Source organism: Meles meles, chromosome 19, assembly GCF_922984935.1.
Source record: "Meles meles chromosome 19, mMelMel3.1 paternal haplotype, whole genome shotgun sequence".
Classification (NCBI taxonomy): Eukaryota; Metazoa; Chordata; class Mammalia; order Carnivora; family Mustelidae; genus Meles; species Meles meles.
The window spans coordinates 18,774,339-18,797,480 of NC_060084.1; the positions used below are offsets into that span (position 1 = coordinate 18,774,339).

Here is a 23,142-nt window from a genome sequence, read left to right on the forward strand (position 1 = left end):
GGTCTTCAGCCACTTTTTTTTTTTTTTTTTTTTAAGATTTTATTTATTTGAGAGAGAGACGTGAGAGAGAGCATGAGAGGGGTTCAGAGGGAGCAGACTCCCCATGGAGCAGGGAGCCTGATGCGGGACTCGATCCCTGGACTCTGGGATCATGACCTGAGCTGAAGGCAGTCACTTAACCATCCAAGCCACCCAGGCACCCTTCAGCCACCTTTTACACATGCTACACATTGTAGCATCCACTGATGATCCTTGCCTAAATCGGTTCTCTCATTAGGAGTCTTAAATGGCTGTATTCTTATCCCATCATTCCTCCTGCATTTATTAGCTGGCATTCATATATAAAGAGTTTTCTGTCTTCCCTCCCCTTTTTTGGGTGGTGGTTTTTGCTGTGAATTTTTTTTTTTTTAAAGATTTATTTTTTTGACAGATAGAGATTACAAGTAGGCAGAGAGGCAGGCAGAGAGAGAGAGAGGAGGAAGCAGGCTCCCAGCCAAGCAGAGAGCCCGATGCGGGGCTCGATCCCAGGACCCTGGAATCATGACCTGAGCCGAATGCAGAGGCTTTAACCTGCTGAGCCACCCAGGCGCCCTTGCTGTGAGTTTTGTAATTCAGAGTGTTATAATCCAATAACTCATTCTTTCTGATGCTCAAATTGCCCCAGATTTGATGAGTGGAAACCCCCTTAGCCAACTGTGTCCTTTTTTCTTTTTATTGAGCTATAATCTGCAGCATAAAATTCACCACTTTAAAATGTTGAAGAGTTCTTAGTATACTCACTATATTGAGCCCCCACTACCACTATCAAATTCCAGAACATTTCCATCATCCTAAAAAGAAACCTCATACCTTTAGTTCAAATCTCCACACAAACCGCGCCCCCCCCCCAATTATTTAGCAGCATGTTTTCTAGGTTCATTGGTGTCATAGCATGTACCAGTACTTGATCTTGTGTGGCTAAATAATGCCCCATTGAATGGATAAAACTGCATTTCATTTGATCCCCTTATCAGTTGATATACATTTGGGTTTTTTCAGTTGTTATTATGAGTAATGCTGCTAGGAACATTCATAGGTAAGTTTGTGTGTAAACATGTTCTCTAGGCACATACCTACAAGTATGTGCTGGGTCATATGGCAATTCCCGTTTTAACTGAAAAACCACCAAATTATTTTCTACAGCAGTTGAACCATTTTACATTTCCACTTAAAATATATAAGGGTTCTCATTTCTTCACATCTTGGCTAACACTTGTTTTCTGGGAGTTTCTTGTTTGTTTTCATTTGTTTTAATTATAGCCACCCTAATGAGTGCAAAGTGGTATCTCAGTGACTAATGGTGTTGAACATATTTTCATATACTTATTGGCCATTTGTATATCTTCTCAGAATTGTTTTTCAAGTCGTTTGTCCATTTTTAAATTAAGGTATTTGTCTTATTGTTGCACTGTAAGAGTTCTTTATATATACTGGATACCAGAGTCAGATACAGCTGTGTCCTTTTGATATGCCCCCATTGGTCTTGGAGCATTTCCTTACTTGCTGGCACAGAAAGATGTTTCCGGCTCACCTTGCATTTTCCTTGCCTCTAACCTGGAATTAGCTACTTTTCCAAGGAGTTCTGGTTCTTTTTAGTGGGAATTGGTATTTAGAGCCAAGGTCTAGACTGTAGGCACAGTGAATGTTACTGGATGCTGTTGGATCTAGGCCTTTTCAGTGGACATACAATATATGCTTTTTTCACTTAATAGCACCTAAAAGTTGATTTATATGAGTTCGGTCTTCTGTCTTCAAGCCTTTATCCTTTTTTATGGCTGCGTAGTACTCAGTTATGCAGACATAACATAGCTTATTCAACCAAGCTCATAGGTGGACATTTAGGACATTTCTGGTCTTATTTGTACATAATGCTACAATTAGTAACTGTGCATCTGTTGTTTTTATCTTTGGGGATGTATCTTCAGGGTAAATTCCTAACAGCGGGACTGCTTAGTAAAAGGTAACTGTACATCTGTAGTTTTTGTTAGATGTTATCAGAATCCCGTCCATGAAGGTTACATCATTTTTTTTTAAAGGTTACATCATTTTGAACACCTATCAGTTGTAGAATTTATTAACTCATTGTTATATTTTGCCTTGAAATTGAGTTTAGGAAGTTTGGTGAATAAGGATGTACTTGGGGGATTATTTTATTTCATGATTAGCTGTCACATTGTAATAGCAAGTATATTAGAGATCATGTATACCAGTGACTTCTCTAGATGTTTTGTATAAATCGATTTAATCTTCATAACAACTCTGTGAGGCAAGTGCTGCCATCATCTCCATCTTAGTTTCCAGAAGAGGAAACAAAGGCACAGGCTGAACAGCTACTAGGGTCCGAGTGAGAATTTGAACCCAAGACGTCTTGCTTTGGAGTTTGAGCTCATTGTGGTGCTGTGCTGGTGTGTACTCTACTCCTGTACAGCAGATGAGGGAAATTTATCAACTGGAAGTTTTCATCTGTGGTACTAAGCACATGTATATTGCTCTTTAACCTTTTCCTATTTCTGTCCTGGATGAAGAAGTCATTCTTGTTAGGTGGGAAAACTGGCAGAGAATGCACCCAAAGAGAAAATACAGAATATACCTGTACAGAGGGCGAAGGGCCCGTAATCATAGTTTCTTTGCTGAGAAAGGTGGGTTGAGGGGCCTGCCACTCTCCTGTGTTGGAAGGACCTTTGCCTCTTCTGGCATGAAGAGTTTTGGGGGTCACCTGTGGTAAGAGCTCTTGTCAGGCCCTAACATACAGACCCTCGTGAGTGTAGGTATCCCTGAATGTGAGTGCAAGGCCAACCTGTTTGCCTGCCTGGTGGCCCTCACGCTGTGGGGGCCCACCAAATCTAGTCCACTCTAGATTTCCTCTGCCTGTCACCTTGGATTGGGAGCAGCACACAGAGGGAGGCAATTGGCACAATGGGGCAGGCAGGGGCTCTGCTGGGTACCAATCCTGGTGCTTGCTCTGACTTTACCGAAGTCTCACTACTTTTGAATCGGGCAAGTACAGCTTATACAGATAGGGGACGGATCAAGAAGCAAAATGAGAGGGGTGCCTGATGCCTCAGTTGGTTGAGTGTCTGACTGGGTTCTGGCTCAAGTCATGATCTCAAGGTTGTGAGATCAAGCCGCATGTTGGGCTCCACGCTCAGCAGGACCTGCTCTCCAAAATAAATGTTTAAAAAAAAAAAAAAAGGGGGGCAGGACAAGAAAGCAGCCCAAATTGGGAACTTCACCCTTTTAGGCCTCCTTCCTCTATAAAGGAAGGATAAAATTTCTTTCCAGTCATTGTGAACAGTAGAGGACGCATACCTGCACCTGGCATGTGGTTGGTCTTTAGTGTGATTGTTGGCCTTGAAGATGCCTCTTGGAAACTATAATTTAAACATTGTTCCAGCAACCCCATTTGTACCTGTGTAGAATCTACCCTTTCTATTTGTGGCATCTCACATGTTGTAGTTCAGTGTTTCATCTGTAAAGGAAATAGAGGTTGAAGGGATGGATTACCTGTAAGCACTTGCCTGGTGCAGTTCCCACGGGATGCCACACCTGAGCCTGGATTCTGGAGGCAGGGACAGTGTTTGCTGTTCAGTACCGTAGTTCTTCCCCTGCAAGGCCTGAAGATAGCCACAGGGATGCCGTGTCCTGTCCTGGTGCCCTGCCACTTGAGGTACAGGGGGTTTGTTCTGATGAGGAGACAGCAACAACAGGGCTATAGCCACGGGATTGAAAGCAGGAAGAAGCCAAAATGCCCACCGTGGAGGGACAGTGCACCCTGCTGGTACAAAGAGCCAGACTGTAGCTGAGCAGCAGCCCAGAAGTCTCCCTGGGCCCTGAGTCTTAGGGAATCTTGGAGCTTGAAGGGAAAGGAGAGGTTTGAGAGGGCAGCAGTGGGGGGGATGAGGGTGGGCATCAGATCAGCGGGAAGGGTTCTGTGTGGGAGGGTTGAGGTCATGAAGTCCCTTCTGCAACCTTGGGCAGCATTTTAGAAAGAAGTTGCCTAGCTTTCCTAGAATTTCCGATCCTGAGAAATTCCAACTTGTGGGGGTGTCTGGGTGCCTCAGTCAGTTAAGTGGCCAACTATTGATTTCAACTGTGGTCATGGTCTCAGGGTCATGAGATCGAGCCCCCTGTCCTGACCCTCCCCCTGCTCATGCACTCACTCTGTAAATAAGTAAGATCTTTAAAAAAGAAAAGAAATTCCAGTGTGGGTAAAGTTAAAAATTTTTCCAGTACTGTTAACACTTAACTTTGTTTTCCATCTTGTTTTCATCAACCAAGATGAATCACAAGACCGTTGAGATATCTTCGTATATGATGTTTTTCTTGAACATTTAACTGAACTGAAGTAACATTCGGAAATGATCATCAGGTTCCTCCATCTTCCTCACCCTACCTCCCCTCCAAAGCCACCTCACCCAATCAGCTTCTTTAAAGAACTATTTAAAGTTCTAGAAAAGGCAAGCAAGATGTGAACTTAAGGTTATAAGCATCTTAATTTTTATTTGGGGAAGAATTCAACTATTTAAACTCCTTTTTTAAGGCAGTGATTTATTTGAAAGAGTGGGGGTGCTTGGTACATCTGTCAGCAGTCTGTGGCACGTTACATCTGTCCTTGATATTTAAAATATTTGGCGCCATTTTACTGTGAATCCATTTTTGACCTACTCAGAATCGGCTAACAAATGCTAGCCTGGAATTAAACCCTGGAGTATTCAGGAAACTAAAGGCTGCGGTGGTTTAGACTTTGTATACAAATTGTGCATGTTGAGAAAGTATTTCAGAGGTTCCAATGAACGTTAGGTGGTTTGCACCCTGAGAACCCATCTTAGAGGACATGTTTCCTCTTACAGCAGCAGCATAGACATGTTCCGTCTTACAGCAGCTCATGTTCCCTCTTAGAGCAAAGATTTGCTTCCGGTTGTTGTAATTGCATGAGCATGCCCCTCGTTCTGCTGCAGACTCTGCCCCACATTGGGCAGCCTTACTCTTGACATTCTCCTTCCCACTTATAAAAGCCTAAGTCTAGGTTTCCCACGGGTGTGTTCTGGGCATATCATTATGGGTGGTTGAGTGGGATTGGAAGACTCAGGGTTAAACTGAACTAAATGGATCTTTGTTTCGATTTGTTTCATGGATGACTGGGTAGGTGTGGTGTGACTTTTCAGAAGGGCTCCAGTGTGGGCTTTTCCAGCTAGCTGTGACTATGGACATCCTCTAGGTTCCACAGAATGTTCTTTGAGAACATTCATATGAAGGGGTTACTAAGGCTGGGCCAAGATCTCTATTTTTATGACTGTTGGAATTTAGATTCTGGTGATATTTCTGTGTGGCCTCTTAGTTTCCTCCCTCCTGCCCCACCTACTCTTCCTTCTCACCTTCCCTGAACTGGGGGGAAATCAGCATTTGTAAATTGGTGGGTTTGCCATTATAGGGACACCCCTAGGAAGTTTTGCCCCTGGGAGTCAGTTTCTCCGACTCCCAGGGGTGGCATGGTGGCAGGCACAAAGGGCAATCCAGCAAACACCTCGCTTCTCCAGGTTCCCAAGCCCTCAAGGGAGGCATCACCAAACCCAGTTTCAAACCAGCCACTCTGCCAGATGGTTCTCGCCCACGCTTGGAACCACGAGTATTTCTGGCATTGAGCTGAACCAGAACTGCTCTGCATAAAAGGAAAAACATAGCCCACGGCCCAGCCCTGACACATGGGCTGTCAGGTAGGCTGGGGTTTTGAGTCCTGGCTCCAGAGTTGAAGAGTTGTGTAATTGTGGACAAGTGAGTCACATCCCCTCTCTGAGTCTTAGTAGCATCCTCATCTGGAAAGTGGTGAGGAGACTCCATCTCATGCCTCATGGGGAGGCTGGATGCGTTGAGGTGAGTGCCGGGCACAGTGCCCAGTGTGCAGATGGTCCTGAAACAGAACCAGCCCTGAACTATTTGTGTGAGGGAGTGCTTGAAATCACCACTTTGGAGATGGGGAAATAAGGCCCGGGAGGGAAGTTACACGAAAGGGAACCGGGAATCCAGGTGTCATTGCTGCTGCCCGGCTGCCTTCCTCTACCTAATGTGTACGCCTGCCCCCAGCCCCCAGGGGCAGTGCTACACATCAGGCCTGAAATACAAAGAAGCAAATTGCTAGTTGAGACAGTGAGCAAGAGAGCTATTTTAGGGCAGACAAGCTTTCGGCACACTATAAATTCCATCACCTGGGCAACTGCCTGGTTTCTTGGGCAAGGCAGCTCCCCGCCATCTGCACGCGTGGGCTTTCAAATACGTGCTTGAGGTATGTGGTCTCTCGGGGCCTCCCCCTGCCTCTCCTCGGCAACCATTGCCATCTTCCAAGGAACAGTGGGCACAAGTGGGTGACACTTGAGATACTGATGATAAGGAGGTAAACGAGAGGCTCTGCCCCTCCAGGACTGATAGTCTGGGAGCAACAGACGACACAAGCAATGTGTCTAACACCACAGTCAGCTTCTCTGCTCAAAATAAAACCTCAAATCTTTGATGCTTTCCTCTTCCCCACTGATATGGCCCTAAAGTTTTTAGATGGGCAGGGCACAGTAGGTGGCTGGGGCTGGGGTGAGAAGCTGTGGTGACCCAAAGCCAGTTTCTGGAAACGAAGCAGAGTGAAGAGATTGTCTCTATGGGGGGTGGAGGGGAATGGCCTGGCATTTAAAAACCTCCTCACTCTTCTCGGGGGCGTGAAGACAGCAGACCCGTGGGGGGCTGTCCTGACTCCAGGTTATCAGTCCAGAGTGGGGAAGAAGGGCATCCACATGGAGTGTCAGAAAGTGAGTCAGATGAAGAGAGTCTCCATGTGAGAGTTGGGGCCCAGTGTGGGGTCATGTGGTAGGAGAGCATCCGCAGGGACCGGGGTGATGGGCATTGGGAAGTGGTTACATACGGGGGCATTGATCATGTAAATTAACGTATGAAAGATGACAGCCAGGTTTCTCATCATCAGAGAAGGGAGTAACAAATAATGGAGAAAGAAAATGAGAGGGGTGCCCAGGTGGCTCAGTTGGTTAAGCATCTGACTTTGGCGCAGGTCATTATCTCAGGGTCCTGGGCTTGAGTCCCCTATTGAGCTCCCCGCTCAGTGGGGTGTCTGCTTCTCCCTCTCCCTCTGCCCCTCTCCCACTCCTATTTTCTCTCTCTCTAATAAGTAAAATCTTTAAAAAAGAGAAAACTAGAATATTGGAATTAGAGATATTAGTGTGAACTCATGGTATTAAGTAATAACAGATTTTCATATAAGCCTATAGATACAGATACATACTATACATGTGTGTATTTCCTAGCTCTTTGTACCACCAGGGACTAGGAGCAGCATCAGCCCAAGTGACCACAGCTCATGCCTAGATTTTCGTTCCCAAATACCATTCTCCAATAAACTACATTGGAGCTCCTTGGAGAAATGGCTGATTCTAGGGTTGGGGCAGGGAAAATATAAGTGAGCTTGGGAGATCTGTGCCAGAAAGTAAGAAAGGGCTAAAAGAATAGGGAGACATATCAAAATAAAACAAACAAACAAAAAAACACCAAAAAACAAAGGAAACCCCCCCCCCACAGGACCCCATAGTCAAATCAGACACAATATGAGGGAAAAAAACAGACTGAAAAGGATTATAACCCATTAAAAAATAAGAAATCACGAGTCTATAGCTGGTATAAATTGGAAGTTTAATCAGAAACAGCATTCCATGTCTCATTCCTCATCAGTATTTCAATGTATGATTTATTCAATGGGTTGTCCATTATAATCAATATTTATTTGTGTACTCAATGTGACTCAGGTTTGTTCATTACAAAGAGTAACTTACAGTGGATCAGGCTGGTAGACGAGCCTCATCTGACTGATCAAAGTGAACGTCATTAGTAATTGGACAAACAGCAATCTTGTGCCTCCCGATAGGCTGTACTGAGAAGAATACAACATTGCTTCTAGGATATTTCTGCCAAAAATGTATGATCTGAATCTAATCCTGAGGAAATGTTAGAGAAACGCAAATTGCAGGACATTCCTGCAAAGTTTTGGCTGTAATCTTCAAAACTGTGACCGTCATAAAAGTCAAGATGAGTCTGAAGAACTGTTCTAGTCAGAAGGAGACTAAAGAGATAGGATGGGTAAGGCGGTGCATGATTCTTAATGGGATAGCTTTGGCTGTGGACACATAGGGACATTTGACAGAATGTGAATGGGATCCAAGGATTACATGGTAGTAACATATCAGTAATAATTTCCTGCCTCTGATGGTTGTATTCTGGCAAAGGAGGACAATGTCCCTGTTTGTAGCACAGATGCACTGCTAAGGTATTTGGGTGTGATGGGATAGTAGGTTGGAAACTTACTTTGAAATAGTCAAGGGGGAAAAAGTTCTTTGTACTGTACTTACAGGCTTTTAGTTTTTTGGAGGTTTTTTTTTTTTTTGTAATTTTGAGATTGTTTCCAAGTATACACATTTTTTAAAAAAAGATTTATTTATTAGAGAGCACATGTGAGCCAGAGGAGGGGCAGAGGGAGAGACTTTCTAGTAGACTCCCTGCTGAGCATGGAGCCCAATGTGGGGCTTGATCCCATGACCCCAAGATCATGACCTGAGCCAAAATCAAGAGTCAGATGCCAAACCAACTGAGCCACCCAGGCAACCCCAAGTAAATACATTTAATTAAAACCAATTTTTGGGGGGCGCCTGGGTGGCTCAGTGGGTTAAAGCCTCTGCCTTCAGCTCGGGTCATGATCCCAGGGTCCTGGGATCGAGCCCCGCATCGGGCTCTCTGCTTAGCCAGGAGCCTGCTTCCCTTCCTGTCTCTCTGCCTGACTCTCTGCCTACTTGTTATCTCTCTGTCACACAAATAAATAAATAAAATCTTTAAAAAAAACAAAAAACCAACTTTCGGGTGCTTGGGTGGCTCAGTTGGTGAAGTGTTTGCCTTCAGCTCAGGTCATGATCATGGGGTCCTGGGATCAAGTCCCACATCAGTCTCCCTGCTCAGCTTGGAGTCTGCTTCTCCCTCTGGCTCTCCCCACTGCTTCTGTGCTTGCTCTCTCAAATAAATAAATAAAATCTTAAAAAACAACTTTCAAGTCTGCCCACGTATACAGGCTAAAGAGCAAAAACCACGTAGCATTTGTGCCTTTGACAGTAGTTCCTAAAACCACTCTACCCCCCATGACTTCTTTAATAAATACGTCCCTCAGCCACTACTTCATTCCCTCCCTCCCTCTAATCTTGCTTCCTGGACTCTGCCCTTGGCCTGTGGTACTATCATACTTTCCTGCTCACTCTGACCACTTGCCCAAGGCCTGTCCCTCCTTTAAGACTTAGCTCAGATGCCCACAGATGCAGGCAACTTCCAGTCCCCCCTTCAAGAATCAGGCTCCCTGAACTCTTTGCATGTTTCTGGCTGCACCAGGGTTTCCCCAAATGGGTCTGGGATCCCTAGGCATCCACAGATGTCCTCTTGGGGGCTCTGAGACCTTTTTTTCTTTTATAAGTCTCTATACATTAGTTAAGGCAACAGAGTCTGCTACCCATTTGATAGACAAGATGAGACTTTGAATTATTCACCTCTACTTTCTGTTTTCACCCCAATCTGATCTTGTCAGTCCCCTGCTTAAAGAGCCCAGTACAACTCTGATGGCTTTCCTGAGTGCAGGGACCTTCAGAATGTGTTCCCAACCTTCCCTGCCTGTCTGTCCCTGCCCCTGCTCTACTCAGACCTTTTAACCCTCTCTGTCTGAACACACACTCAGACTGCTCACCTCTTTCCAAACCCCTCAGGCCTTTCTGTCACAACATGACAACAATAATGAGTGAATATTTTCTGAGTGTCTACTTTGTCTCAGAATTCTAAACCCTTTTCAATTACCAATGAGGAAACTGAAGCCCACAGATGTTAACATCTCATCTGGAGTGACAAATACAGCGAATATGGTCCTTTGTTCCTCAGGTGGTTCCTTCCATGCTCACCACATGTCAGGCCCTGGGCCGGGCTCAGCGGACACAACAGAGATCATGATCTGGAAAGGGCTGCAGATGGGTTGGTAAATACTTCGATGCAAGGGGCTGGGGAAGCCAGGGCAGGAGCCCCTGACTTTGCCTGGGGACTCAGGAAGGCGTTCCTGAATGAGTTCACATCTAGCTTGAGCCCTATAGGAGACCTAGGAGTTAGCCCTCTTCATTGGTCTATTTTGAGGATTAAATGAGGTAATATATGAAAACTGGGTAGAGCAGTGTCTGGCCCATGGAATGTACTTTAAAAATGCCTCCTCCTCCTATTGGCCTCATAAAGGAATGGGCAGGGTTGCAGATTTGGGGTGCCAGCAGGTGGGATTATGAATTATGTTTCAGCCTCATGAAATTCAGGAACCCAAGGGTAACGTCTAGTAGGTAAGTGTATCTAAGTGGCTGAGCTTAGGCGAGTGGTGTGGAGTTAGGAAAGGTGATGAAGCTAGTACTCTGAGAAATACTGAACTCCAGGGACCAAACCTATAAGAAGACTGAAAAGAGCAGCCAGAGAGGTAGAAGAAAAATCAGGAGAACCTGGGGCCATACATTCCAGGCAAGGAGACTGTTTCAAGAAGGCAGAACTGTTGGCGGGATCACATGCTGCTGAGTGAATTCCTACCTGGCCTTCAAGACCAAGGTTAGCTCCTTGAAGCTTTCCCTGCCCTCTCCTACCCCAGGCAATTGTACTGGTCTGGTAGTCCTATAGACATTTGCATGAGCAGATTCCTGTCCCCACCTTAGGCCTAAGTATCAGACTCTTGGAGGAGGTCCTGAAAATCTACCCCTTCAATTATTCCCATGCATACCTAAATCTGTATAGCCCTCATTCTAGAGAGGAAAACCCCAGGATAGGATACTCGTTGGCTCAACTTATGCCCCAAGGCCACCCTAGCCAATCTAGGGGAGAAGAGGACTATGACTTCTCATTCTTGAGTCAGGGGCTGACCTTTCCTGAGTGGGCATCGCCTGGGAGGTAAGAAATGGAAATCAGAGTAGAAAGGAGCAGTGCAGAACGAGGCGGGGTGCTGTTGTTAGAAGCAGGGGGATGGATGCTAGGCAGACAAGCAAACATGCCCACTATGGCCTCACAGTGACCACCCCCATAGTTCTTCCATGAGAGCCTCGAGGCTGCAGCATGTGGCCCAACGGCTGGCACATGGAAGCGGGTCATTGGCAAAGGTTTGGTTTATATATGTCCCTGCCTGGCTACCACAGAGGCTCCCTGAGTTTCCCAGGCTAGTTTAGTCAGCATCCAGCCTGGCATGGCCATGGGGACAGGAGGTAAGTGAAGGCAGCACCCACATTTCCTTACAGTCACACTTTCCACCTTCCCCAGAAAACCATTCCCTCCCCTCTGCCACAAGAAGGGAAGGTGGAGGGCTGCCAGGGAGAAGCAAGGCAGCTGCTGAGCAGGCGAATCTGCCTGAATGCTCAAGTGCCCACAAGGTTTGGTGGCAGCAGGACCTTCAAACTGGCCTCCCAATGGAGGGTGAGCTTTCACCGGCATCTCTGGGAAGGGGCGCAGATGGATTGGCTTGAGTTGTCCTTGGACACAGGAACTGAAAGAATGTCAAACTGGAAAATCCCAGCAAGTACTATTTTTAGAGAAGACTTGGAGAGCATTTTTCTGGCTGAAGAGACACGTTTTTTCAGAAGCAGCAGTTAACTCCAATCCCCGAACTGCTCCCGCCTGGAATTCGCCCAGGCCCAGCCCCTCCCTCCAGGCGTGTGGGAACGTGGCTGGAGGGGTCCCGTCAGTCCTCCCATGGAGGACAAGGGGCATCTGCTTCTTTCAAACATAAAAACGGGTTGTTTACTTTTACGTCTTTGAGTCCAATCCTTCAGACATAAGGAATTTGTATGGGTACTTTTCCTTGAAAGGCCATTTACAAGTGAAATCGTTTCAAAGCAACTTGTTTGTCTTGTGATATTAATCATAAGATTTTCTTGGGCATTTGGTTCATTTTGACATTAACACTGATAATTATTAATGCTAAACCTAATTCATCTTCCCACTGTATACTTCATGCTTGAAATGTTCTCGTTCCTCACCATCGCCTGTATTTTTGTTTGAAGGAGAAGTCTCTAGGGATCCTGCTAATTACTGAGCTTATTAAAAGTAGATTAGATCTATTGCTTAATTGAAGTTACTGGAAAAGCTACCCGCACCTTCAGCACTACAGAGATGCATGAGGGAGAGGCCTCAGGAAGAAATGAAGTGAAATACGAGCTCCCTTTTGCCTCAGCAACACCAGGGACCACACCATTCAGGAAGATGTTTTGCTCCCAGTCCTTCAAGGAATTAGGGATCTAAAGTCCTTGGAGGACCAATGCTCTTGAGGTTAGAACTTTCCATGAGTCCATGGAATCATTGTGTTTTTGGAGTAGGGTGAGGAGGGCCCCTAGCCCTGGAGGTGGTTGTTCTTGGAGGGAACCAAGCTCAGGGCTAAATGAGAGGTGGAGAAACACCGGATCAGGCGAGCCAGGGTATCCTGGGATTAGCCCTTATCTAAGGATGCTTTGCTCCAAGAAACGCTTTCAGGAGGGGTTCAGGGAGTGAGATACGAAGTCGGCATTGTGATTGCCGGTAGAGTCTATGCACTGGCAGCAATTAATAAAGTAACATCTGGTTTATCCATCAGGCTTCTGAGTCTTGTTGCCTTGTCTCAGCCCTGGATATGTGGACTAGACCCTGAAACCAAGGAACGGCAGAAGGCTGCCCGCTTCTCTGTCATTATCATCCTCATTTTGATGTCAGCACTGACGACACTTGAAGGCACAGCTACAGCCACAGACTCATGATATATTACAATTTAAAACCGAGGAAGACACTGGAATACCAGGTTGTACCTACCATTACGATGTGGGATTCCTAACAACATCCTTTGGAAGGCTGTTTAACTTCTGCTAAAAACCAGAAGTAAAAATTTTGAGTCTGTCCCTAGAACTAAAAATAAACCTAGGCTGGTGTCCAGCAACAGGGAACAGTTAATACGTGCTGGAGGAGACTCTAATCTCACTTCCGTTCTATCCTTCTCCCTCAGTGAAGTCAGAGTTCTAACAGTCAGGCCTCCCCGGGCCACTGTCTAGTTTGAACACTGTTCTGTTCAGAGTCCACCCTGCCACACAGCCCACAAGGGTTTTGTAGGGACCTGAAGCTTCCAGCTTCAGGTCTTGTCTGCCATCCTCCTCCCCTTGAATTCTGTGTTTGAGCCTCTTCATGGTGCCTTGCTTTTGCTTGTCTCTGGGCCTTTGCACATCTCGTTCCCTCTGCCTGGAACACACTTCCTTCAACCCTTATCATCTCTTTGCTTCGCTAACTGCTCTTCACATTTCAAATCTCAGCCAAAATTCTGATCCCAAGACTCAATTAAATCCTTGCTGGAAATTCCCATAGCGCCATGAACACCACTCAGCACATGCTCTGTTAGACTTACCGGTTTCCGTGCTTGCTCTCCACGCCCGTGCTTGGGGTGGCGGGGGGACTGTGTTGGCCTTGCTCACCTTTTTAAAAAGGAACTTGCTCAAGTTCCTTTTTAAAAAATTCTATTTAACTTAGCTTTTCTTCTTAGATATTTAAAACATATTTAAATATTTTGTTTTTTAAAGTAATCTCTGCACCCAACATGGGGCTCGAACTCATGACCCTAGGATCAAGAGTCACACGCTCTGCTGACTAAAGCAGTCAGGACGCCCAGCTTAGCTTTTATTTTTGTTGTATGTGCACCAAGTTGAGAGTATCAGATAGTTCTACAAGGCCTGGAACCCTCATTGAATTTCTTTTTCCCCATAGGCAACACTTTGAAACTTTTAACTGATTGTTTTTGTACTTGTCTTTGTTTTTAGTTAGCATGCGTATACTGCTACCTCTTGATTTTTCAGTTTTAAGCATCTACTGATCTCTCATGATAGATGATGAGTATTTAGATCTCTCACATACCCTCCCCTTCTCCCTATCACACCTACATGCATCCTGTCCCTCTTTCCTTTCCTTTTGCTACAGTTACTTATTTCTGGTTAGATCAGCATTCATTGTTCAAATTATTATATTTATGCAAATATTATCGAGCCTTGAGATTTACCATACTTGTTTTCTATGCATTATTTTATTTCCCTTGCAGTTAATAAATATATATGAATATTTGCCTCGTTCTCTATGCATTTATCCATAACTTATCTCAGAATCTTCCCAAAACTATGTATCTCTCTTTCTGTACATTCAACACATTAATTTCATCTAGAAGAGGTCTCTTAGAGCCTCTGGCTGCTCCAGTCTGAGCTGGTTGATTCCCAGCCATATTGCACTGGAGTCTCTGCCCGCCTCTCCCTGAGCTCTTCACCACCTTTCTCTCTAGACAGCATCCACCGTTTCCTGCATTCCACGTCCTTTGTTTCCTTGTTTTGTTTTTTTTTTTTGAGATTTTATTTATTTATTTGACAGACAGAGATCACAAATAGGCAGAGAGATAGGCAGAGAGGAAGGGAAGCAGGCTCCCTGCTGAGCAGAGAGCCCAATGTGGGGCTTGATCCCAGGACCCTGGGATCACGACCCGAGCCGAAGGCAGAGGCTTTAACCCACTGAGCCACCCAGGTGCCCCTGTTTCCTTGGTTTAAATCCTTATTCTGGTGGTGTCCTCCAGCAGCCTCCTGCGAAAAGGACAAAGGGAGTCTTGCATGTCTGAAAGAGACATCAACTTTCATACCTGATTGATCCTCCAGACAGAACCAGATTTCAAGGTGGGGATCATTTTTCCTCAGGATGTGGAAGGGTTTGCTTCATTTCTTTGTAGCTCCCAAAGTTGCTGTAGAAAAGTCTGATGCCTTTCTGATTCCCAGTCCTTTATAGTGAAACCTGCTGTGTTCCTCTCTGTAACCTTGAGAATCTTCTCCTTGACAGTCCCATGGGCCTGGGTGCAAGTCCATGTTCATTCACTGTCCTGGGCAATGTCCAAAACTCACATGCTTTGGTTCTGGAAAATGTTATTGAATTATTATGGTTTCTTCCCTCCATTTCCTTGGTTTTAGCTTTTGCACGCCTTACTATGCTATTTCTCTTGGACTATTTCTCTAATTTTCTTTTCTCTCATTTCCCATTTCTTTGTCTTTCAGCTCTACTTCCCATATGATTTCCTTTTAATTCTTCCATTAAGGGGCGCCTGGGTGGCTCAGTGGGTTAAGCCTCTGCCTTCAGCTCGGGTCATGATCTCAGGGTCCTGGGATCAAGCCCCGTGTCAGGCTCTCTCCTCAGTGGAGAGCCTGCTTCCCCCCCTCCGCCTGCCTCTCTACCTACTTGTGATTTCTCTCTCTCTGTGTCAAATGAATAAAATCTTTGAAAAAAAATTTAATTCTTCCATTAAACTTTTTTTCTTTCATATTATTTAGCATCCAAGGTGATACCACATAGACACAAACAGATACATAGTTTTCAGTATGGTACTCCTGCCCTTCACTGTGCCTAGTGATCAACTCCTACATGGGCCTGGTGCTGCCTGTTCCGGAGCCCTCTGTCCTGTGATATAACCTAGGTTGTAATTCAGCTTTTCCCTGTGCCAGTTTAGGGTTTAGCTTTCTTAGATCTGCTAAGTCACTTATTACTTGCCCATTTGCTATTCTGTTTCCAACACTTTGTTGCCCTTGTCTCCCATTCATTGTCCCAGTGTTGTTTTGTTTTTTGTTTTAAGATTTTATTTATTTGGGGGTGCCTGGGTGGCTCAGTGGATTAAGCCGCTGCCTTCGGCTCGGATCATGATCTCAGGGTCCTGGGATCGAGCCCCGCGTCGGGCTCTCTGCTCCGCAGGGAGCCTGTTTCCTCCTCTCTCTCTGCCTACCTCTCTGCCTACTTGTGATCTCTCTCTCTGTCAAATAAATAAAAAATAAAATCTTTAAAAAAAAAGATTTTATTTATTTGACTGAGACACAGTGAGAGAGGGAACACAAGCAGGGGGATTGGAAGAGGGAGAAGCAGGCTTCCTGCAGAGCAGGGAGCATGATGTGGGCTTGATCCCAGGACGCTGGGATCATGACTTGAGCCCAAGGCAGACGCTTAAAGATCTAGCCACCCAGGCGCCCCATCCCAGCGGTTTCATGCTAATAAATAAATAAATAAACAAATCCCCCATCACTGTCATTTTACTGCGTTTTTGGGACACAACAGAGGCCAAAGCCTACATCCAACCCATCATCTTTATCTGACAGTCTATTTCCAGATCCTAGTATATTTCTTAGCATACAGTAAGTGCCCAATGCAGATTTCTCGGTTGAATAGAGTATTAGAGATATTGGCTTTCCCTTCTTTGTTAACCTAAAGGTGAAAGCCCTTTAAATGGAGATCTTTTTAGTTATGATGTTTACTGCATCTCAGCTTGGGGCTCACCAGCCTATCTACATTATATTTTAGGCAACGTTGGTGAAAAGTTGGTACTTGGGTTCCACTCACCATGGAATTGTGTCGCTGGAGACAAGCTACTACAACTCCTGAGCTTTAGTCTGCTCTTCTGAAAAATGGGAACAATAATACGTTCTTCAAGCATCTTGCTCAGTGCCTAGAGTGCCTAAGAGTTCAGTACCAAAGTGACAATTCTTAGAAAGTCAGTGTTTTACTTAAGCTTAAAATTAGCCTTCACACTTGAATTGCAAATTGGTCCTTAATTAATGCCCGTCAGAGCAAAAATCTGTGTTCAACCTGACTTGACGATTAGACAGAGATTGCAAAATCTTTTCAGCAGAGTGGCAACTAACGTTGCTTACGGAGGGTCTACAATGTGCTAGCGCCCCTCCACGGTTAGGCCGGTGGATCCAGAACTTATATCGGGAGTTACAAATATTTATCGTGTCTGTTCTGCAGACCTCGTGCTGAGCGACCCCTCATTCATTCTTTCACTCCCGCCGCACTCAGTCTGGCTTTAGTTCTGGTTTGGTGCAAGGCTCCCAGGAAGGGGATCCAGACCCTTAGCTTCCACTAGCCCGACCCACCCGGGACCAAGCACCGTTCGCAGCAGGGGGTCGCACAGCACGTCTTGGTCTTCACCGGGAAGTCTCCCAGCCTACCGCAGAGGACCCCACTTTCTCCAGAAGAGAAACTAAGGCAGCGCCCAGGGAAAGCAACTCTGTGTAGGCTAAGTCCACTCTGATGCTCCCTCAGCCCTCATTCCTCTCCGCCCTCACGACCCCTTCACTCGCACGCGGGGATGGCAGGACTTGGAGCGGGTCCCTGCGGCCCTAGCGCGCAGGCAGGTGAGGGCGGGGTCTGAGGAGACGGCGTCCCGCCCCGCCCTCCGGAGCCCCGCCCCCCGAGGCCCCCGAGGCGCGGGCCATCGCCCCCGTCTCGCCGCAGCCGCGGAGCGCCGCCGAGCGGCCGGCGGGTGGGCACTCGCTCCGCCTCCTCCCGGCCCGCTGCGCCGGCTCCCGCCTCCTTCCCTCTCCGCCAGCTCCCGCCTCCCTCCCTTTCCGCTGCCGAGGCGGCGGGAGCCGAGCCGGAGCGGACCGAACCGCGGCTGCAGCGGGCGGCGGGCGCAGAGGAGGCGGCGGCGGCGGGGCGGGCCGCGGGCGGTCAGGCAGGCGGCGGCGGCGATGCGGCGGCCCCGCTGAGCCCGCCAGCTCCGGGCGCCGGGGGCCGGCCGCGCGAGGCGGCCCGGGGCCGAGCGGCAGCATGCGGAGCGGCGAGGAGCTGGACGGCTTCGAGGGCGAGGCCTCGAGCACCTCCATGATCTCGGGCGCCAGCAGCCCGTACCAGCCCACCACGGAGCCGGTGAGCCAGCGCCGCGGGCTGGCCGGCCTGCGCTGCGACCCCGACTACCTGCGCGGCGCGCTCGGCTGCCTCAAGGTCGCCCAAGTGGTAGGTGCCGGGCGGGGCCCCAGGTGCGGGCGGGCGGCCTAGCCGGGCGCCTTCCCTCCCCGCTCCCGCTTCGGGGGCACAGGCCCCGGCCGGCCGCCGCCGCGTTCTAGAGTCTCGGCGCCAGACTCCAGCTCTTCGCGCCCCCTCTTCCTCTCGGGGTCCTGGGCCACCCTCCCACCTTCCCTGGGGACCGTGCCCTCTCCAGCCCCGCACCTTACCTGTGCGCCGCCTACCCGAACACCTGCCCCCCCGGCCTACCTGTTCACTCCCGCCTTCGCCGTCGCGAGCCTTTTTCATTTTTGGGCTTCGTGCTCAGCGAAGCCCAGCGCGGAGGTCATGCTGTCCCCTGAGTGACTACTGGTCACAGCAATTTGTGGCAGGCTTTCCGGGCCCGCACAACCTCTACCTCCCCTGAAGGCCCTTCTCTGTGTCTGCTTCCACCACTGGGGACTATGGCTTGATTTCCTGCGCCGCACCTAGCCCAGTGCGGGGCATAGGGCAGACACTCAACAGATGTGTTGAATGGAGGCGTGTAGCCTAGATACAGCGGGGGGCGCCCAGATCTGCCCCTCAGAGTCTCTAGTGTATAATGGGGAGGTTTGATTCCCCCTGATTAACCTAGAAGACCCAACCAGCATCCTTGAAGCCTCTGTCCCGGCTGGGTGGCTGGCATTGCCCAATTGGTACCCAGAGTTAAATCACTTGGGGAGGGCAGCCAGTGTTGGAGGCAGCAGCAACAGAACTTTCCGTCAGACTTGTCGCTCATTTCTCAGAGTTCTTATTTTCAGCTTCCAGGGTATTTAGGGCAGGGGCCTTCCAGCCCTGCCCCTCTTTTATGGTTTTCTAACAGGCCTCTCTGGGTAGTTGCTTAGCTCTCTTGTGGACAAGGCATGCTCCAGTTCAGGAAAAAAGTGTGTCCCCATCTTCCCTGTCACAGGTAGGCCTTCCTCTGAGGCCCCACAACAAAACTTTATAGCTTTCTCAGCTAGAGAAGCCATTTGCTTGGAGCTGCAATGTAGGTACATTTTGTTTCTTCCAAGCTCTGGGCTTATGCTTACTTGAGTGCATAGATAAACATCCCTTAGGAATAATACAAAGTGTGGACACCCTTCAAGTAAAGGTCTCAGTATTTGTAAATTGCAGAATCTGAGACTGTTTTCTCTCTCTCCTGCTTGTTCTGCTGATGGCCAGGGGATATTTTTGAAGGGCTCTAAAGAAAGACGAATGGAATAGGTTATCCCTCTCTAGAATTTTAAACTGACCTTATCCGGTAAGCTGGAATGTTCTCAGGGATACGTTGGTTCTGTAGTTAGGCACTGCTATTAGCAAGGAGAATGGAGGAGGTGGGGGAGGGAGGAGGGTGGTGCCTTTTAAAAGAGGCAGCTAGCCAATGTTTGAGTACAGCCCCGATGATCAGAAATGAGTAAAGAAAAGAGCAGGGCGTGAACTTGGACCCAGGTGGAAAATAGGACCTTCTTACGTACCTTCCTTTGTTTATTCCGTGGACTTTTGAAAGTAAAGAGAAATTGCCACTCAAAGGATCTATGTAAAAGAATGAAAATAAGTAATTTGTATAAAGCACTAATTGCCTTCTCAGCGCTGGAACTTTGTCACCGAAGGCCAGAAATGGAAACCGGTGGTGTTTGTCATTGCCTTTTGGTAAGGCGCTGTTTTGTTGTAGAAATTTGCTTTTCATCTGGAAAAACGTGGGGGCCCAGTCCCTAAAATCTCACGTAATTCTGCCATTTGTCTCATGTTTGAATTTAAACGCAAGAGGACATGTGGGTGAGTGAAAGAAAGGGACCTGCTGTGGCAGCTTGAAACAGTCTCCCTTGTATGTGGCTTCTTGGTCTTGATCTCAAGTCAGGGATTTTGTGGGGACGGGGACCCTCACAAAGCTCAGAGAAATTGGCCTCTAGGTTTAAGAAGTCCTTATGAAGATATTTTAAAGATGTTACAAAGTTCAGAATTCCATCAGGAAATATGGATAAGTTTTAATTCTTACATTAGAGCTTATATTATGGTTCATGTATTGTTTTGAGAAAAATCTCGCTTTTTCATTTTAGTTTTTCATGGACTTTTTTTCTTTTTTTTTTTGTGGTTTGTGGCCTTCTTGTAACCTGTAGCGATCCTTGCTACTCCCAAGTGTGGTCCACAGAACAGCCACGTTGCCAGCATCACAGAGCTTGTTGGAAATGCAGGATCAGAGAGCTTACCCGGGACCTTCTGAATCATAATCTGCAGTTTAACAGGATTCCCCCGGTGATTCACGTGCACTTTCAAGTTTCAGACTTTAAAAAAATTTTTTTTTAAGATTTTTAAAATTTATTTGGAAGAAAGTGGGAAGAGAGACAGAATGAGCAGGGGGAGAGGGAGAATTTGGGAAGAGAGACAGAATGAGCAGGGGGAGAGGGAGAAGCAGAAGCAGGCTCCCCGCTGAGCAGGAACCAGGTGTGGGCCTGAATCCCAGGACCCCAGGATCAAGACCTGGGCGAAGGCAGACACTTGACTGACTGAGCCACTCCCAGAACTTACCTTTCTATATCATTTAATCTTGTTTATTTATTTTTAAACAGATTTTATTTACTCATTTGAGAGAGAGAGAGTGAGCACAAGTAGAAGGAGCGGCAGGCAGAGGGAGAGGCAGGCTACCAGCCGAGCAAGGAGCCCCACACAGGGCTCAGTCCCAGGACCCCCAGATCATGACCTGAGCCAAAAGCAGAGGCTTAACCCACTGAGCCACCCAGGTGCCCCACAATCAGTTCTCTACCAGAACTATTAATACTCAACCTCAAGACTGAGGTTGAGTATTTTTGTTGTTGTTTTTTGTTTGTTTGTTTGTTTAAAAGATTTTATTTATTTGACACAAAGAGAGATCACAAGTAGGCAGAGAGACAGGCAAAGAGAGAGGGGAAAGCAGGCTCCCCGCTGAGCGGAGAGCCCAATTCGGGCTCTGATCCCAGGACCCTGAGATATGACCTGAGCCACCCAGGCACACCAGGGCTGAGGTTTTATTGTAAAATGACCCTAGGCCTCTCAAAAGTACTAAGAGAATGAGGTGATATAGAAATTAGCACCTAGCATTTTAGGTGCTTAGTTAGTGTGTAAGAAAAGATAGATACCCATTGTTGCTAATTAATATTTCCTGTCTTTAAAGAAACTTGGTGAAGTTGCCATCCCCAAATTACAATTCTATGTTTGAATTAAAGATAGTTTACTTCCTAGTGATTTCTTTCTTCTTCTTTTTTTTTTTTTAAGATTTATTTATTTATTTTAGAGAGAGACAGAGAGAGCTAATGGAGGGGAGGGTCAGGGGGGAGAGAGAGGCAGACTTCCCCAGTGAGCTTGGAGCCTGAAGCAATCTCAGGACCGTGAGATCCTGACCTGAGCCGAAATCAAGAGTCAGTTGCGTAACCAACTGAGTCACCCAGGTGCCCCAGCTTCCTAGTGATTTAAAAAGCTAAGTTGATGGGTTGCCTGGGTGGCTTAGTTAGTTAAGCATCTGCCTTTGGCTCAGGTCATGATCCCAGTGTCGTGGGATTGAGGCCTGCATTGGGCTCCCTGCTGGATGGGAAGTCTCCTTTCTCTGCCCCTCAACCTGCTCGGGTTCTCTCTCACTCACTCACTCTAAAATAAATAAAATCTTTTTTTTTTTTTCAAATAAATAAAATCTTTTTAAAAAAGTGAAATTGATATTTTAAATGGATTTTTTAAAAAGAGTTTATTTATTTATTTGACAGACAGAGATCACAAGTAGGCAGAGAGGCAGGCAGGGGTGGGGGAAGCAGGCTCCCTGCTGAGCAGAGAGCCAGATGCAGGGCTCAATCCCAGGACCCTGGGATCATGACCTGAGCTGAAGGCAGAGGCTTTAACCCACTGAGCCACCCAGGCGCCCCTAAAAAAAATATGGAACTCTTCACGAATTTGCATGTCATGCTTGCGCAGTGGCTATGCCAATCTTCTCTGTATCGTTCCAATTTTAGTATATGTGCTGCCGAAGCGAGCACTGGATGTTTTTGATAGTAAAACTAATCTGAAATATGAAAATTGATTGGTGTAGTTTTGTAGATGAACTCTTTTTAAAGGTTTTATTATTTCAGAGAGAGAACACGCAAGCATGAGTGGGGGAAGGGGTGGAGAGCGAAGCAGGCTCCCCACTGGGCTAGGAGCCCGGTGTGGGACTCCATCCCAGGACCCCAGAATCATGACCTGAGCTGAAGGCAGACACTTAACTGAGCCACCCAGTCACCCCTATTGATTAATTTTTTTTAAAAAGATCTTTATTCATTTATTTGACAGAGATCACAAGCAGGCAGAGAGGCAGGTAGAGAGGCAGGTAGAGAGAGAGGAGGAAGCAGGCTCCCCGCTGAGCAGAGATTCCCGATTCGATTCCGGGCTTTATCCCAGGACCCTGCGTACATGACCTGAGCCGAAGGCAGAGGCATAGCAGACTGAGCAACCAAGGTGCCCCTAGTTTTTCAGTTCCTTTTTTTTTTTTTTTAAGATTTTATTTATTTGACAGAGATCACAAGTAGGCAGGCAGAGAGAGAGGAGGCTCCCCGCTGAGCAGAGGGCCCGACGGGGGGGGGGGCTCGATCTTAGGACCCCGAGATCATGACCTGAGCCGAATGCAAAGGCTTAACCCGCCTTAACCCACTGAGCAGCCACCGAGACGCCCCTAGTATTTCAATTCTAAAAAGATTTCTGAGGAAGCTCTTTCGCCTCAGATCCTTTTCTTAAGCCTCTCGCATACCTGATGGACTTTCTGACATTGCATTGCCATTATTTCAGAACTTTTTATAAGCAGAGTTGGGTGATACGACGTGTTCTACTGATCTTGAAATCTCTTAACCCCATCTTTGGCTTGGCTTCCTCAGTAGTAGCATGTGGTCAGTAATGACGGAGCATTTTAGGAATTGTAAGAACTCAGAAGTCTGTGTCTGATAGGTGCTTTCTTAGGTAATTCAAAGGCAAATAATGAGTATTTACATTTCAGGGTGGAGTAATAACATATCTTTATTTGATGGAAACCTTGCCTGCTTTTTATCTCAAGCCAGTTGGGCACAGCCCCTTCTTCTCCCTGCTGGGGGGTGGCGTGGGGGGAGTGGCTATGTGACAGGGCCTTAGGGTGAATGAAGTAGTGAATTTTGCTGCATTGTATTCTCGGATCTACCTTAGTGGCTCATTGTAAAACAGTCTCACTTTCATTTAGGAACTGTTATCTTTGGAAGTGGTCTTCCCGGCCAGAGACTTAAA

At 46.9% G+C, this 23,142-nt stretch overlaps 1 protein-coding gene, 1 long non-coding RNA gene and 1 other non-coding gene across 3 annotated transcripts in view; 1 reads left to right on the forward strand and 2 right to left on the reverse strand.

Annotated features, from left to right (window-relative positions):
- Nucleotides 1-14,662: 14,662 nt before the first annotated feature.
- On the reverse strand, nt 14,663-18,309 carry LOC123930740. The gene is made up of 3 exons (XR_006816135.1): nt 18,145-18,309; nt 16,489-16,603; nt 14,663-15,022 (listed from the first exon to the last, which is right to left on the reverse strand). It is a non-coding gene; the product is annotated as an uncharacterized LOC123930740 (long non-coding RNA).
- The window catches only part of CMTM4 (CKLF like MARVEL transmembrane domain containing 4), a 66,181-nt gene continuing 60,296 nt past the window's right edge, over nt 17,258-23,142 (forward strand). The window contains exon 1 of the mRNA XM_045986977.1: nt 17,258-17,886. Within this exon, the coding sequence (XP_045842933.1) occupies nt 17,701-17,886 (186 nt within the window). The 5' untranslated portion in view covers nt 17,258-17,700. The remainder of the gene's footprint in view (nt 17,887-23,142) is intronic.
- On the reverse strand, nt 21,787-21,893 carry LOC123931916. Its single transcript, XR_006816338.1, has one exon. It is a non-coding gene; the product is annotated as a U6 spliceosomal RNA (small nuclear RNA).